The 16,875-nt window shown below is 40.3% G+C and overlaps 1 protein-coding gene across 1 annotated transcript in view; it reads right to left on the bottom strand.

The window, feature by feature from the left end:
- Window positions 1–5,725: 5,725 nt before the first annotated feature.
- Window positions 5,726–16,875, bottom strand: part of MYO10 (myosin X) — a 163,704-nt gene continuing 152,554 nt past the window's right edge. The window contains exons 34-41 of the mRNA XM_038173950.2: window positions 16,159–16,282; window positions 14,134–14,431; window positions 12,230–12,437; window positions 11,482–11,618; window positions 10,494–10,614; window positions 8,015–8,467; window positions 7,446–7,637; window positions 5,726–7,158 (exon numbers count right to left, since the gene is read on the bottom strand). Coding sequence (XP_038029878.2) covers window positions 7,048–7,158; window positions 7,446–7,637; window positions 8,015–8,467; window positions 10,494–10,614; window positions 11,482–11,618; window positions 12,230–12,437; window positions 14,134–14,431; window positions 16,159–16,282 — 1,644 coding nt within the window. The 3' untranslated portion in view covers window positions 5,726–7,047. The remainder of the gene's footprint in view (window positions 7,159–7,445; window positions 7,638–8,014; window positions 8,468–10,493; window positions 10,615–11,481; window positions 11,619–12,229; window positions 12,438–14,133; window positions 14,432–16,158; window positions 16,283–16,875) is intronic.

The raw sequence follows: 16,875 nt of genomic DNA, 5'->3' as shown, positions 1-16,875 counted from the left end.
AAGAACCATGCTTATTCTTCAGTTTTAGTTTTTCCTGTAATAGAGATGTTGGTCGGGATGCTCTGATAGCCTCGTGTCGTGGTTCCACTCGAGTGGGCAGCCGAGCTCCACCACAGCTTCTCTCTCACTCCCCCTCCTCAAAAAGGAACCGGGAGAAAATACAATGAAAAGGGCTCAAAGGTTGAGATAAGGACAAGGAGATCACACAGTTATTATTGTAATGGGCAAAACAGACTCAGCATAGGGAGATAGTAAGATTTATTGCTTATTACTAACAAGCTAGAGAAGTGAGAAACAAAGGAAAGAAACCAAAAGCACCTCCCCCCCCATCCACCCTCTTCCACCTCCTCCCCCCGAGCAGCGCAGGGAGACAGGGGAATGGGGGTTATGGTCAGTCTACAGCGCTTCTTCTCTGCCGCTCCTTCTCGGTCACTCTCGTCCCCTGTGCTGTGGGGTCCCACCCACGGGATGCAGTCCTTGATGAACTGATCCAGCGTGGGCTTCCCACAGGCAGCAGCTCTTCCAGAACTGCTCCAGATATGGGTCCGTACCACGGGGTCCATCCCTCAGGAGCAAACTGCTCCAACCTGGCTCCCCCACAGGCAGCAGCTCCTGCCAGGCCACCTGCTCCACCGTGGTCTCCTCCACGGGCTGCAGCGTGGAACCCTGCTCCACCGTGGTACTCCATGGCCTGCAGGGGGACATCCTGCTTCACCATGGTCATCACCACAGGCTGCAGGGGACTTCTGCTCTGGCGCCTGAAGCACTTCTCCCCCTCCTTCTGCACTGACCTTGGCACCTGCGAGGCTGTTCCTCACTCCTCTCAGTCTCCCAGCTGCTGTGTGGAGCAGCGTTTTTTTCCCTGTCTTAAATATGCTCTCACAGAGGCGCAAAACAACATCACTTATTGGCTCGGCTCTGGTCAACAGTGGGGCCCTTCCCAAACATGGGGCAGCTTCTAGGTCCTTCTCACAGAAACCACTCCTATGGCCCCCTGCTACCAAAACCTTGCCACGTAAACCCACTACACCATGCAAGAGATACTCCGTTTTGCATGGTTAATAAGTGTGAGAGCAATGGTCAATGTTCCTTTCTCAAATGTAGTGTTCTCTGAATCTGGGTTTTGCAGAATTGAGCTAGTGTAATGGTGTACATTTCAACATTTTTGAGTTGTTGATGATTAGATGATTGCTTGGATAATACAAACTGATCAACTTTAAGTTAGAAAGGAAGTATCTTTGATATAATAGTCTAGGACCTGAGACAAAGGAATTTCTGAAAGAAAATGCATGTTCACAGGCTCAGCAGCTATGGTCAAAGCCCATTAAGAAACCAGGTAAGACAAATGTTTTTGGCTCAGAAATTGTACTGTACAGCCTTCTCATAAAATATTTATGCAAAATTTTACAGGTGTTGTTCAACACTAAAATATGTTGCTGTTCTTGTCTGGTTAATCATGATGTGGAAGATTAATAACTTTAATCGATTTTCATAGTTCTAATTCTGGGCGTAATTACATTAACCTCTTATATAGCATTGGCTGTTTGAATGTATGTGGGAGAGTCAATAATGACATTATAGGTTTAACTGCACTCTTTGGTCAACTCTGCCTGAGAGCAGGCCAAGCAGGCCAGGACCCTCTCTGACTCTGGTAATTGTTAACAATTTATGAAACAGGTAAGCTAATAAAAGGGGGAGTGTGATTAGTAAGGCAGAATCAAAATCACTGGGAATCAGCAAATTTGTACATTAGTGTCTTGGCTTTATTTGTAAGAAGTGTGATTGAAGCAAAAATAATTAGTACCGTGGTAAAACCATACAATGTCTCAGACACTGGGAGAGGAAAGTAATTAGTTGAATTTGATTGTAATGTTGACTTTGTTCATGAATTGACTTTTTAGACATAAGCTGTGTGTGTGAGCAGTTCTATGAAGATCAGATGTTTGACAGTGCTTGTTTAAAAAATGTAGTTCAGGAGATCAAGACTCTTATTAGGTGTTTGCTTGCAATGTGAGTTTAACTGGAATTAGTAACTCAGTAGTTTGAAAGAAACGGGTGAAGTCCTGTCAACATACTGCAAACGCCTGTCTCTGCAATCTCACCCACCCTGCAGCCGTGTGTCAAGGTAGTTGTGCCAACTGCACCATTGGTAGCTGTATCCCTCTGTCTGATGGAGTGAAATGCAGTGGGTTTCTAGGGCTGGACACCATACAGGATTAGATACAGTCAAGACAGTGCTGTCATATTTGCTTGGTACTCTTCCATATTTGCTTCACAGAGCTGTAAATGATGATTTGGGGTATAAGTGCTGTGAGAACTAGTCTGCACGCGAGAAATTCCCACTGTTCTGCCCGAGTTGCTGTAATGCAGGGCTTATGCCAGGATGACTTTCCGTTCTGTAGGCCATTTGGAGTTTGTGCTGGTGCAAACCTGCATGTACCTGCTCTTACAGCTGTATGTCTCAGAAACACGGGGATTGAAACCTAGGTTTCTGATGCAACACCTTTTGGGTGAAGCAATTTCCTGTGCCTAACTTGTATAATTAAGTTTATTAAGGCTTCTGGCACCCTTACAGATGGATGTATTTCTGTTATAAGGCTCAAGGAAAGCTCTTGTTAGACTGAAGCCTGAGGACACGGCCAGCTTTAAGGGCGTTAGGATAGGGGTGTGCTAATAGGATGATGTACGACTGTATTTCCCTTGCAGCTGCTGCCTTACCCTGCCGATTACCTGGGCGTGTTCCTAGGCTTGACCGAGCAGCTTTTGCCCTGGAGGGGTCTGGCAGCCCATCTCTCCAGTGGGGTCGTGAGCCTTTTCTCCTCGCTGCGGCCTATGTGACCAGGCAGTCAGCAGACTTGGAGGACGACGTTTCTGTCCAAAGGGATTTTGTCAGGCTCTGTCCAGCCATGCAGTAACCAGCCCCTTTGTGGCAGTGCTCCTTCTGTGACCTGCAGCAGAGCACCCTGCAGCCGGCCCACAAGAGGCATGGGTGCCCCATGGCCACCAGCTGGTGGGGTGCTGGCAGTAGCACTGGCCTGTCCGCTGGGGAGTGGCAGGCAGGAACTGCTCGTACCTCTCCCCAGGAGCAGGATGGCTTCAAATCCTGAAGACCACAAAAGACACAGTAAAGTCCCCCATCTCTCCAGAAGGACTGGACCTAGTTTGTTCTTTAGCTGTCAGTATAATAGTTTAATAGTCAGTAGCTTGTGATGTCTGATGCATTCAACCTGGAGCAACCAGGACTGCACCGTCAGGCCTCAGAAAGTACAGGAACTTACTGGAGAGAAGAGGAGCCTTATGCAATATTTACTTGTGCTCCACCACTGAGTTACCAAAACAGAGGCTGTAAAACTGAGGATACAACTTGGCAGAGGAGAACTGCCCATACCCCTTTCCTTTCTCTTCTTTCCTCAAGTACTAGTCCTCTTAAAAAAAGTTAAGTGATCTTGTAACACCTGAGATAGCTTTCTTTTTTTGTATGTCTTAGTTTTCTGATGGCATGCACTGAAGGACAAAGTTTAATTGGATTTGACTTTGAACTCCAAGGTTTCAGGCAGAAGCACATGCTTAGTTCTTTAGAACCAAACATTAAGACAACACGGTGGAGCAGCTGCAATCCTATACCCTGTCCAGAAGTACAGCTCACCTCTTGGAAGTAGTGGTAGGCTTCTCCAATGTTTGTTATGTTGGAAAAAAAAACTTTATTTCAATACAAAAATAAAAATGTAGTCTGATTTATGAGAACAGCTCCTCTTCTTTGTGCAGATAAGCTCAACTGCTACTGTAACAGAAGAAATCATAAGCAGGAGAGAATTTCTGGCTTTAGTAAGAAATTTCTTGTGTTCTTGGGATGTCTTCACTGAATGAAAATAATTTCCAAGGCTGGGTTGTTGCCTAAATGCATGTTTAAGTATTTTATAATTTCAGGAACATTAAAATTTCAAACCTAGGCTTATCTATTATGTGATATTGATTTTTAATAATAATAAAACAAAACAAAACCAACCAAACAAAATTTTTTATAACTGTACATTCTTTCAGATATTAACAATTACAAAATTTTTTATTTGCCTCCACAGCAGTAACTGAGATTTTTGTGGAAGATTGGTGGAATTCGCATGAAGAGAAACTCTTAGAGGCAGCGACTGCTGCTTCTGTGTATTGACTAAGAGTAAGTACCCCTCCTAACAGTTAATGGCATCCACAGGTCAGTTAGGAAGTAAATGAATTGGGACTGGAGAACTGGCTTTGGCTTCTCAAGGCTATAACCCTCAACAAGACTGTCACTTTATTTTTATTTTTTAACCACCTATTAATGATGATGTTGTTTGTGAACATGCTCAGAGAAGGCCCTGCCACAGCACTTGAACAAAGCTAAACCCTCTTGCAACACTGGCTGAAATTCGTTTTTTATGTTATTCCAGGGATGTCTTGCTAAAATCAGCTGAGTTCTTTCTAAATAACAAAATCAGAATTGTTAGTCACTAGTACTGTGTGTGTGCATAATATACACAATATTGTGTTTGTACAGATAATATATACAGTACAATATGACTAACGATTCATATACAGACGCATCCTGGAGTTACAGTTCTCTCATTTTCTTTTTTCCTTAGGTAAGTTCCTCTTTTCTAGGGGAAGGGGGGGGCATGAAATATGGGGAAAAAATTAGTAATATCATTATTAACAAGTGTGTCTCTGACAGAGTGACTGAAATTATTTGCCAGTTCAGGCAAATTTGAGGGTTCCTCATAGGATTTCTCATGTCCCTGTAGCATATTGTCCTGGTTTCAGTTAGGACAGGGTTAATTTTCTTCCTAGTAGCTGGTAGGGTGCTATGTTTTGGCTTAGGATGAGAAGAGTGCTGATAACATGCTGATGTTTTAATTGTTGCAGAGCAGTGCTTACAGCAAGCCAAGGACTTTTCAGTTTCTCACTCTGTCCTGCCAATGGGCAGGCTGGGGGTGCAGCAGGAGCTGGGAGGGGACAGACCCAGAGCAGCTGACCCAAACTGTCCAAAGGGGTATTCCATACCATCTGACACCATGCTGAACAATATATAGGGGTGGCTAGCCAGGGGAGGGGGGGGGCCAGACTGCTCAGGGTTAGGCTGGGCATTGGTCAGTGGTTGGTGAGCTACTGCATTGCGCATCACTTGTTTCGTACACATTATTATTAGCAGTACTATTATCATCATTATTGTTGTTATTATTATTGCTATTATTATTTTTGTCTTAATAAACTGTCTTTATCTCAACTCACAGGCTTCACTTTCCTGTTTCTCCCCCCCATCCCAGAGAGGGAGGGGGGAGGGTGAGCGAACTGCCGTGTGGTGTTTAGCTGCCAGCCAGGTTAAACCACAACACATATAAAGGCTTTGTGCACTTATGAGGGAAGTGCTTGCTGCCCTAAGTACTGTAGATGGCTAGTTAAAGGCCAGCTACTTTACATCAAGGCTAAGCAAAAAGTTTTACTTGCATATTGCTTGTAGAGTGGAATTGCTGAGCAATCTTTCCCTGGTGTTGTATTGGTGTAACTGACACGTATCATGTGATTAAGTGGGTAGTTTTGATCAGAGATGGAAACTTCCCCATCACAACACAAAGCACATGCACCTTTCCAAGCAAACCCATTATGTGGAGTCAGCCCTATTTTCCTGACTTCGCAGAATTAAAGGGTTTCTGTACATCCAACTCGATATAAAGTGGAAACAAAACACATTACGTACATTTTCTTTATTGCTGGACATTTTTATTTATTTTTTTTTTTGAGTAAGTAGGCGTAATTCCTTAAAGGCTGAGGTTTTTAATAACAGTAAATATTTTCTTTCCTTTTTTTTTTTTTTTCCTCTGTGGGCTAAAAGATACCTTTGATCAAAATTTTGCCTTATATTACAGTTATTTCTGTACAAAAATAAAAGTCCAAAATCAGCTTACTTTTAGCTGATATTCCCCAATGTATTTACAGGGTACTGTCAAGAAACTTCATCAGGCAACCAAGTAAAATATAGAACTCTATATTAAAGCAGTTGCATTGTATTCAGTCAATTCTGAATGGCTCTGACCTTTGCCAGTCAGTCTGGGTTGGAGAGTCCAGCCACAATTACAAGATTGGTGTCTTTAAAAGAAAATTTTTTAATATTAAAAACTTATGCTGCCATTATGGAGTACTGGAACTGATAATTGTATTTCTGTATTAGAGCAGTCTATAAATATTCTCAGCTACATCTCTCTTTATAATACAGCAGATACAGAATGCAGACTTCTGCTACTTATAGGGTAATACATATTTGCAATAGTAAAACCAATGTATGAAAATTTTGGAATTTAGTTGTTAATAAAACTGCTTATAAAGTAACCATACAATTGTAACAACTATAACTCTGAACTATTAAAATGTACAGAAAGACTGTTTACACCATTGCACATACTTTTTTCCCTTTGCTTTGAAAGACTTATGAAATACAGAATAAAATTAGTCAAATTTACTGACAGCTCAAATATGCACGTGCAATGTGCACATCCACAGAAGCAAGAAGAAGCAAAGTGTTGGCATCTGTCAGGAAGGCTGCCAGCAGCTCTCCAAAAAAATATACCTTGCTCTTCTTCCCTCCCTCTTCCCACATATGTGCAGGCCAGTAGGTTAGTGCAGAATGGATGAATAAAACTTTGTTTTCAGTGTTCTGAAAGGGTGAAAAGTTTCCCCTCCACTATCATCAATTTTAGGTCAATGCAAGTTGGGTTTAATGTTGTAAGGCACTTATTACTGCTTGTATTGCAGAGTATCCAGTCCTAAGGCATTTGTTACATCAACTGAAGATAATAATGCTTTGGAAAGTTTTGAGTGAGCTAGCAGTTCCAGTATGTGACTATTTCAGCTGATTTTTCCCTCCCCACCCTCTGGTCTTTCTACAAGGTTGGAAGATACTTTCCTTGGAAATTCTGGTTCTTGGTTAGCTTGTCAACAGATGTGATCAGTATCATCAGGTCATTTTGAGGCCAAGCAGCGATATGTTCTATTTAGAGTGCAGTAGAACTGGTTTTGTTTTCACCTGGAGCTGCCCTGGCTTCCATGACTACTCACTGATCGAGAGGTGCTGTAGCGTTTTTTCACAATCATACTGATGTAAGCTTTCATCAGCTTTGCAATGTCAACCACCTGCCAAAAGAGAATAAAGAGCAGAAAGTCCTCAGTAAGGTAACAGTATTTGAATGAGTTCCTTTATACGCTAGCAGTAAAAGAAACTGTTGAGCTTTCAGCACAAGTCTTTTGCTGTTAAATAAAAACTCAGGACTTATATTCATCTCATGATAACTTCCCTTTAGCTTTAAAGGGATCTGAAAAAAAACACTGTTAACAGTCACAGCAGCTTCTGTAATTACCAAGTGCCCTGGCTATCAGAACAGAAAGACCATAGTACTGACAAAATTCCTTCTTGCTCTTACCTCACTAGTCTCAAAAAGCAATTCTCTCTCATCCACCACAATCTTGTAGGTGTTGGCAAGCGGTGCTCCGAATGACAAGATATGTTCATACTGAAACACCTCCAAAGGCCTTCCTTCCCCACGCTTGTAGACAGAAACAGCATCAGCGCTGACTCCAAGCCACAACTCTTGTGGGAAACCTCCTTCTTTGCACTAGAGGAAAGAATGTAAATTAAAAGTAACAGTAACAGAGGGAGCCACACCACACTTACTGTTGAGATTCTTGCCTGTAGCTCTTTTTAAAAAGTGTATTGCTTCTCCATCTTTGAACAACATTTTATGTTTCTCCTAAACACACTTACTTACAAACTTACAGGGTAGCATTCTGTCTCTCTGTATTTTATGGGTAAGTGGTGGATTTAAATGCCTACAGTGCATGCTAACTGGAGCATGCTTTTAATATGCAACTTTTTATTACATCAGCTGTCTGAGCATTTGTGATATGGCATTTATGGTTTCACTAGTCTGTAATGAGATCACCAGCTATACAGCACAACCTATATTTTGAGTGGTCAGAAGGTCTTACTCACCTCTACGTCAAACAGTGTTGACCCATAGCCAGGCCATTCCTTAATCAAAGCCATATACTTTGCCATAGCCTGCTCCTGGTTCATCCTCTGCATTTTTTTCCATTTGTCAATAATACTAGTCCTGGAAGCTGAGATTTCCTCTTTGACCCACATGTCTAACATCTGGTCCTCCTCGACCTTTTGTTTGCTGACAGAGCCACTGCGAAAGCTCCTCCGCAATGTTCCTTCAAGAAAACTGGCTCGTTTCTTCTCAGCCTTCTCTGCTGCAGTAAATGTTTTGGTAGACTGTGTAATTCGAGACTTCAGCTTTTGCAAGGGATATACTTCCTCCATTTCTGGTATGGTGGTATGTGGAGTGTAATCTCCCTGAAGGTACTGGAGACGCAAAGCTGCAAGGACCTGGAGGGTTTCTTCAGGAGCAGGATAGTGTCCTCTAATCACTGCTTCATGAGCCTGAAGAGAGGAAAAAGGTAACTTTTTATGTACAAACTAATATTTGAAAGACCTGAGAGAGAAATGGGAAACAGACTTAGCGCCAAGCAAACCCAGGATCTGAAATAAATGAACCATCAAATAAAACAAATGTGGTAAATCTCATGGGAAATTTGTTAAACCGGTTAAGACAGGGTTTACCAGAAGAACTGCAAAGCAATTGATGAACTTGCTCACGGGAATTTCTCATACTAGTACAGCTCTTTGAGAATTCAATTACGTAAGGGCAACTGAACCACTGAAAGGAGAAGAAAATTTAAAGGGGAGAAAATCAGGATCTAAACACTTGCTTGGGGGAAGTCATCTATGTTCAAGAGCATTGGGAAGAAATAGTTATCTACTTTGACTCAGTGCTATTAATAATCTGTCTGTGAAACTGATGTTTCTGGAATGATGAGCAAAACCCTAAGACAGCTTTGTAACAAACTGCAATGAGGGAAAACAGTAAATCTTAAAAGGGTCCCAGACATAATAATCAAATTAATTTAAAAAATGTAGGTTACAGAACCAAAACTTTAGACAGAAGGGATCTCTCTGAAGTTAGTTGCTGAAAAACATCCATGTCTGACACTGACAGCAAATTGAAAAAACAACAGAACTGATGAACCTCTTTCAGGTATTTTAATATTAATCGTAAGTATTGAGCGTGCCATGCTTTATAACTGAAATACTACTGGTCTTAGCAAGACATAAAATATTTGGCTCAACACCAGTCGGTACTGAATGCTGCATGAAAATGATCTGTCATATAAACCAATAAAAACAAATCTGATGCAGAACTCTCATGGATTTTATTACAGTTTAAACTTCATCACAAAGTGGAGGCATTAACTGGCTGACTCTTCAGTATGTAAAAACAGACAGCCTTCAGACTGGCAACGCTTCTAAGCCTAACCAAGGCAAGCTTGTTGCGCAGATCCTTCAGCCAACAATGAGTGTTTCTAGATCGAGCTACAGCAGTAGGCTCTGCAAGGAGAATTCTGGTAGAGTTGTGCTGTAACGTGGTGCTTTAAAACCCTAACTGTGGAAAGGAAGAAATACTCCATTACAGTGAACGTGTTCCCAATCTTGTGGGAAGAGGAAAAGGCTTCATCTATACAAAAATTAAAATATGTAAGCTCCTGATCACTTCATGCTTACCTGCCAACAGAACACTTATGTGAACTTGTTTGCATGCCAAGACTCTGAAATCTTTAAGTGCCTAGTACACACCTGAAAGAAGCTGTTCACTGTAAGACTTTTTAGCCATTTGCAGTATAGTAGAAAAGGAGGAGGTCTTTCCACAATAATATCTGTCATCAGCAAGTTTCAGAGTAATTGCAAGACTTCATAGAATAGAAATCCAACTGCTGAGGCATTTAGTTTTCATTATAAATCATTTTTGCAGTATGGCCTCACTCTTTGCTCAGCACCGTGATTAAGTGGATTTTGGCTTATCATACCTGTCTTATGGTTATGGCTGAGAGCAGACTGATTTGTTTTACTATGGTGCCTATGAAATTCCAATCAGGTTTTGAAAAGAAAAGCTGATGTCTGATTATTTCTATACTGTTGCCAATATGGGTATCTCAGAATTTGCTTGCCAATTACATATTTTTACTTTATTTGTTGTTCTTTCTTAAGAAAATGGTTTCATAAGAGCAAAATAAAATGCAGGCATTATCATTTTTCCCCCCTGTATATAAATTATCTAGCATAGGTCCAGTTATCCATTTTTTTCACCACTACACATAAAGCAATTCACAGGTAACGCAGAAGCAAGAATAGTCATAACACTAGGTGAATCACATTTGGTTAATTTATGTCAGGATAAGCTTATTTTTATCACTGAACTGCCTTTATTTTTTCATTATTATTATTTTTACATTTGCTGCTTGAATAGTGCATTTAGTTAAACAGAAGCACAATCAAAACATTCCCCTTGTTGCCTAGATCTCGCTTTTTTCCTTCTCTTAAAATTGCCTCAGAACAAAACCTTTTTTCTTACCTGCTCAAACATAAAGGCAAATTCCACGCTATCTTTTGGGACATGTTCCGTGTCCAGGAAGCAGTAGAGCTTGAAGTAGAACTTCCAGTGCATCTCCCCAGCTTCGGCAGTGGCAGCAAGCCTACAGGTGTGTGTGGAAAGGGAGACAGAGATCAGACCTTCATAATCACACTCCTTTCTAAATTGACACATGAAAAATTTCAGCATGGCATTAGCTGAATTTTGCTTTCCTACACCTGGTAGGAATCTGGTATCATTGACAGCCGTTAGTTGTTTCCTATACCTGACTTATGTGATCTGGAGATACATATAAATATGTATTTAAAGCCCAAAACTAAATCAAGGACTTACAAATGTTGTCTCAGTCCTCAGTCAACTGTTTCTAACCCAATTTATCTTCACAATCTTTTATCTATGGCTCGGACAAGTGTTGATAAAAGCAACGTTATTAAGTTATCATGTTACAAACTGTACTTGCACATTAGACATTCCTTTTTTCCCTCATTATTATCATAGAAGCATTAGGGTTGAAAAAGCCCTCCAAGATCATCTGGTCCAACCATCCCCCTACCACCAATGTCACCCACTAAACTATGTCCCCAAGCACCACGTCCAACCTTTCCTTGAACACCCCCAGGGACGGTGATGCCACCACCTCCCTGGGCAACCAGTTTCAATACCTAACTGCTCTTTCTGAGAAGAAATTTCTCCTCATTTCCAACCTGAACCTCCCCTGGCCCAACTTGAGGCCATTCCCTCTAGTCCTATCACTAGTTACCTGCAAGAAAAGGCTGACCCCCAGTTCCCCACACCTTCCTTTCAGGCAGTTGTAGAGAGTAATAAGGTCTCCCCCATGCCTCCTCTTCTCCAGACTAAACAGTCCCAGCAGTATGTAGATAAAGGATGCTGATTGCCATGCATATAACAAAAGAAATGTATTAATTGCTATTTATTAGATTTGGCGGGAGAGAAGGAGAGGTGCACTCACTTTTCAAACTTTGCCAAGACATCAGCCACAATGGTTCTGCTTTCAATTGCTTTATCAGTAGTTCCATTGTATTCAAACAAAGCAAACATATTTCTGCTGTCCTCCATGGCCAAACCACGAATTAACTTTTCAACCACCTAATGAAAAACAGCACATGAGGAAACCATAGCACGGAAAAGTAGTACCACAGAGGCAAGACGAGTAAGTAGGAGAAATTAAAAAATAGGTTTTACGTTAGGCTAAAAATGCTGCTAAGATATTCTCATCATCAGTATTAATTGTTGCCAAATTCCACTTCCATTTTTATCCTAAGTAAGGATGATTCCTTTAGAATATATATGTGCTATCACCTGCCCAGATATAAATAACCTTTGTATTTTACCAAGTCGGCTAAAGTGTTCCAGCTTAGCAAACAATTTGGCCTCGTACACATCAGTATATACCTGAAGTTATTCCAATAACACCTCTATTGAGTTGCTTAGTCTGTCCTGCGTTTTTTTCCTACAAGAGAGCTATTGCTGGGTAATGCTCTGCAGTGTAAAGACAGTTGTGGTAGCCGGTATTTCTACAGAACATCCTGGAGGGGTGCGGCAGAGAGACCTGTAAGCCTCCATGCCCTGACAGCAGCGACTCTGCCCTCCCACCTGGCAGAGACACCGATGGTGCTTCCAAGGGCTAACACCGCCACTAGCTGGAACTGCCATTACAGGGAAACACTGAGCCAAAGCTGTCCGCCACCACTTCTCACCTCTCCAGCTGTGGTGTGCGAGTTGATTGTAATCTTACAGGAGCCCCCACCATGACAATACACCGTAGATGTCATTTCCTGTCTGCTGATCAGGGCTTCTATTTCATCCCGTGATGGCACAAACTCCCTGCATTTGGTTTTTTTCAGAGATTCGTAAGTAAAAAGTGCGTATTTCTCCATTTCAGTTCCTGGAAACTGGTCACGAACCCTGTAAGACAAATATTGTTTAAGTTGCCAGTCTGCAAAACAGAAAGTTTTTTTATTTGAGAACCATTGTTTCCTGAAAGTGACAAAGTACTGCTGTATTCAGTATGCTATTTAATTGGCACAGTCAAAGGTTTATCTTCACTGTCAAGGAAAGTGTTCTAACACGATTTACTGTGCGGTAACTTATGTACATACATCAATCTTGTTCTGCAAACCTAACAGAAAAAACTGAACAGCCTTTATAAGCATTAACTACAGGAACACTGTAACGGCTCAGATTTGACAGCAGGATAACTGTAATAATCTCATTGCAATCAACTCCCTTTCTGGTCAATAACAGTAGTTGAATAAAGACAAACCTACACTGAGGTACTACAGAAAAAAACATTTTTGACAGCTCAGTCTTGCAGTAGTGTCACTTAGGATACTTGATTTCTATTCATGACATTCTTGAAAATTCTCTCAAACCTTACTGTTCAGCAGTTAGTACTACAAGTATTCAGCAACAACTTTAATGAACTCATTTTTGATTATACATTACAACAATATTTTATTTATAATGAATTTAATGAACTTTTAATTATTGAAAACCACTGAATTCCAGTAGCTTTTAGTACAGAGTGTTTGTGTAATATTTCCAATGACAAAATATCAGCTTCTTCAACCTAATAAGGTTTCATTTATGAGTGTATGAAAAATTACAGATTCATCATCTACAAGGCATAAAAAGATTCCTGAAGAATTACAGCAATGCTTTAAGAAGATTGTGCAGCTATAGTGTTGAAACCAACCTGCAAATATTGTGTCAGATAGCTTTATTTTATTTTTTTTTAAACAGGGAGACTATTATATGAACTGAGTTAAATTAAAAAGGTGAATCAATATTGTTATATTTTTTAAAATTCCAACATTTATGCATAGTGTTTGATGTATTTCACTAATCTCACTTTGACAGGTACGTCTTCAAGGATTTTACAAATATTTTATAGAATAACTACATTCAGCAAAGTGATTTACAGTGTCCATGCTCTAGCACAAACATAGATGTGACTTTTAAATTACTGAGAACAGTTTGTTACTATTGTACTACTTTTCCTAAGGGGACACACTTTACATTCTTCGGTTGCATCAGAGCAAGAGGAACTCCACATTCTGGTTAATGCTTAGCTGTCAAAAATGTTGTTGTTTTTTTTTTCCCCTCAACGGTTGCTAAAGTCTTAAATTAGATTTGCAAATAGACATTTTTACTCTAGTACATCTTTAAACACTGTAATATTCTTTTATGTGCATAATACCTCAAGAAACTAAGGTAAGCATGATGAATAATTTTTAGGAACTTGATTTGGACAGTTAGGAACAGGACCTGTGCATACTGGCCACGAGTCATTTAAGCAACTACACAAACTTATAGAAAACCCCCCCTACCCCCTGCCTTTTGTCAACATTAATAAATTATGATTGTGCATTCAGTTTCATGGGGTTTTGCTTGATTCCTTGAATAAGAATCAAGATCAACTCAAACACTGTTTTCTTACAACCTTTTTTTTTCTTTTCAGATTTACTCTTTAGCATAACCAGTTCATTAAGTGAATGTATCTTCAAATCTCACTACAAGATGTCTAAACCCTGTTACAAGTTATGGGGAAAAAGACAGTGAATGAAGAAACTTCTTGCTCTTGTAGTTGAAAGCTTCTCACCTTTTGAGATGAAACTTGAGATATTTGAGGATGCTACGACTTGGCAGAAATGTGCAACTCATGCAGGTGAGTATTTGCCAACTATAAAGGTTCCCCACGCTCCCAGGGTTAGGCACTTTATTGGTCTGCTTGATGAGCTGACAGTAGAGCTCATCTCGAAGAGGTCGTAAATCATGTCCTGTTTGGAGGATACCTTGAATTATAGGGATGGGATCAGACATAGACTCCAGCTGCTGTAAAGAATTAAATATCTTGATAGCTTCATCCTGCAAAGTTGTGTAACCTTTATCTTTCAGCACTGCGAACAAAAAACAGGGAGAACGGTATTTAGACTGAGATATGAAAGAGAAAGCACTCAGGCTTACCATAGGAATTGCCCAGTGATATATTCCATGGCCCTTATTATGCAAGATATTAGAATGGATCGTTTCCATTTCCAATGTATAATGCCAACTCATTTTATGAGCTATTCTGTTATTGAGATTTGTTCTGAATGTAATAAAATACCATTTTGAAATTCCTGACAATGTAGTTTAGCATGTGTATTTTGCTTGATCAGAGATTTTTGATGGAGAAGCTTCTTTGATGGAGAAAGGATCCACACTGCTGGAAGTGTATCACTTTGTCACTGTCACAAGAAAGTGGAAAGCTAGTCAGATTTTAACTGAGGTAAAGCATGACTGGATTAAGGAAAGTGACAAGTTCATGACATCGCTTTTGTCTACAGCAGTAGAAGTTCAATTAAACCCAAACAATATGAATAAAACAAAATCTCTGCCATGAAACTCCAATTTTCTTTTGAAGTGCTGGAAAAGAAGGTGATTTGATTGATTTTCACAATACAAGTTTTTCAGCATGGGCTAAGAACTTGCACAATATTCTTAAAAGCAACATGGTGCTTGGGTTCAAGGAATGAGAGATTGCTCCGGTGTCTGAATCAGCTAGGCCATCAAAGCAGGAAGCAGTACAGGCATATATTACAAATACTAAATTTCTAACCTAACATTATACTATTAGAGAAAGTAACTAGAACTCAGCTGCAAGTCATGGCAATAACCGAACATCAGCCCATCTGTAGAGAGCCATTTAATATGGGAAGATTTTGGAAAGACTTCTACCTCAGAGAGAGCTAGCCTTTTCTGTCCATAGGGATTAGAAACCAATCATGCTGCGTTTTGTGCATGGGACAACCAGCTAAAGTGACCAGCTCAAGATCAGAATTGTGGCTTGCCAATGGACAGGAGGAGGAAGAAAAAGAGAAAGGAGAGGTTTCCCTAGGATTTTATTTTTCATTTTCATCCATGCAGCAGGATATCACGTGATTTATCAGGAAGCATTATCAGAAATACCTTAGCTTTTGATCAACTGTCACCTTCCACCCTCCTCCCAGAGATGAAACTTCTGATCTGAGACAAATCTTGTTTACTACGCAGTTGCAAAATAACATAAGCAAATCCATTTACAGGCATCATATTCATAACCATCAATAACTGGTAAATCATCAATAAATGAACCATTACTTTTTCAAAGCATGCCCACTCGCAACTTGTTTCATGTAAGTAATACTTCACCACAACTTGTTCACCACAAGTTGTTCACCACAACTGATGAACCTTACACTTGTGAATTGAAGTTGTGCAGCTGCAGCTCCCCTCATGGGGTATGAAAAAACAATAATTTGAGAAGGAGTGTATGATTCAAGGAGACTGAATGAACTGGCTTTTTTTCCTGATTTCAGTGCCAGGCTTTTCAAACTTTGTCGTCTTAGCTGTGTTGGTGAGGGTAACAAATTTGTCTTAAAGCAGCAATAGCAATTTTCCTTCCTGCAACACTCCTGTAGGAGCACCACAAACACGTGGTTCTATGCTAGGTAAACTGCTGTTCTCTACCTTTTGCAAGAGAACAGGGAAACTTCTTTATTTGCATTACAAAAATAATTTTTGCACTATACCCACGGACTGAAAACTCCCATCCCAGAGTTTAGTTTTTCATACAGAAAAGTGTTTCTATGGCTGAAAAACTTACAGTTTAGATTGATGTCCCCATATGGCAGCGGCAATAATGGCGAGTGCAATGGATGATGAGTGTAACGGAGAATAGGGTTTCTCTTATAGATCTGCTCAACCACGTCAGCATTCAGGCAGTTTTCCTATTGGGGTAAGAAAAAAGCAGGATTTGGGGTTTAGCACTAACAGTGATGCAATGCTTCGTGCCTTTAGATTGGCTATGAAAAGGTCAGTCATCAGTGTTACTGATACTACCTGGTGCTAAATCCACTTGCAGGTACTGTGGCTGTCATGGCTTTCTGCAGGCTATGAATGCTTAGTGCCTGCTAACCTCAGTAGTTGGATAAGCTTTCTTTATCTATGCAGTAAAAAAACTAACCATAGCAGTGCTGCAGGAGACACAAATGAAGTTTCATAAAGTTTTTTGGAAGTGTGTTTTCATTGTACAATTATTTTATTCCAGCATTTCATGGCGGAAATTATATCAAGATATTGTTAAGTTTAGAATGATTTTTCCAGCATACCTAATTGGCCTTTTCGGTTGTAATCTGCTGGAACTATCATCAGCAAAACAGTCCAGAAAAATAGCTGCTGTAAACCTGATGCACCCACTCTGATGTCTAAATACTGTTCTTTCTTAGCTCAAGTCTGACAAATGTGTGATTACTGTCTTCTGTCAATCCTGAACTTCCACATATTTCTACTGCTCTGAAGAAAGGTTCTCAACAGCCTTTGG

This window comes from Anas platyrhynchos, chromosome 2, assembly GCF_047663525.1.
Source record: "Anas platyrhynchos isolate ZD024472 breed Pekin duck chromosome 2, IASCAAS_PekinDuck_T2T, whole genome shotgun sequence".
Classification (NCBI taxonomy): domain Eukaryota; kingdom Metazoa; phylum Chordata; class Aves; order Anseriformes; family Anatidae; genus Anas; species Anas platyrhynchos.
This window is presented reverse-complemented; position numbering and strand designations above follow the sequence as displayed.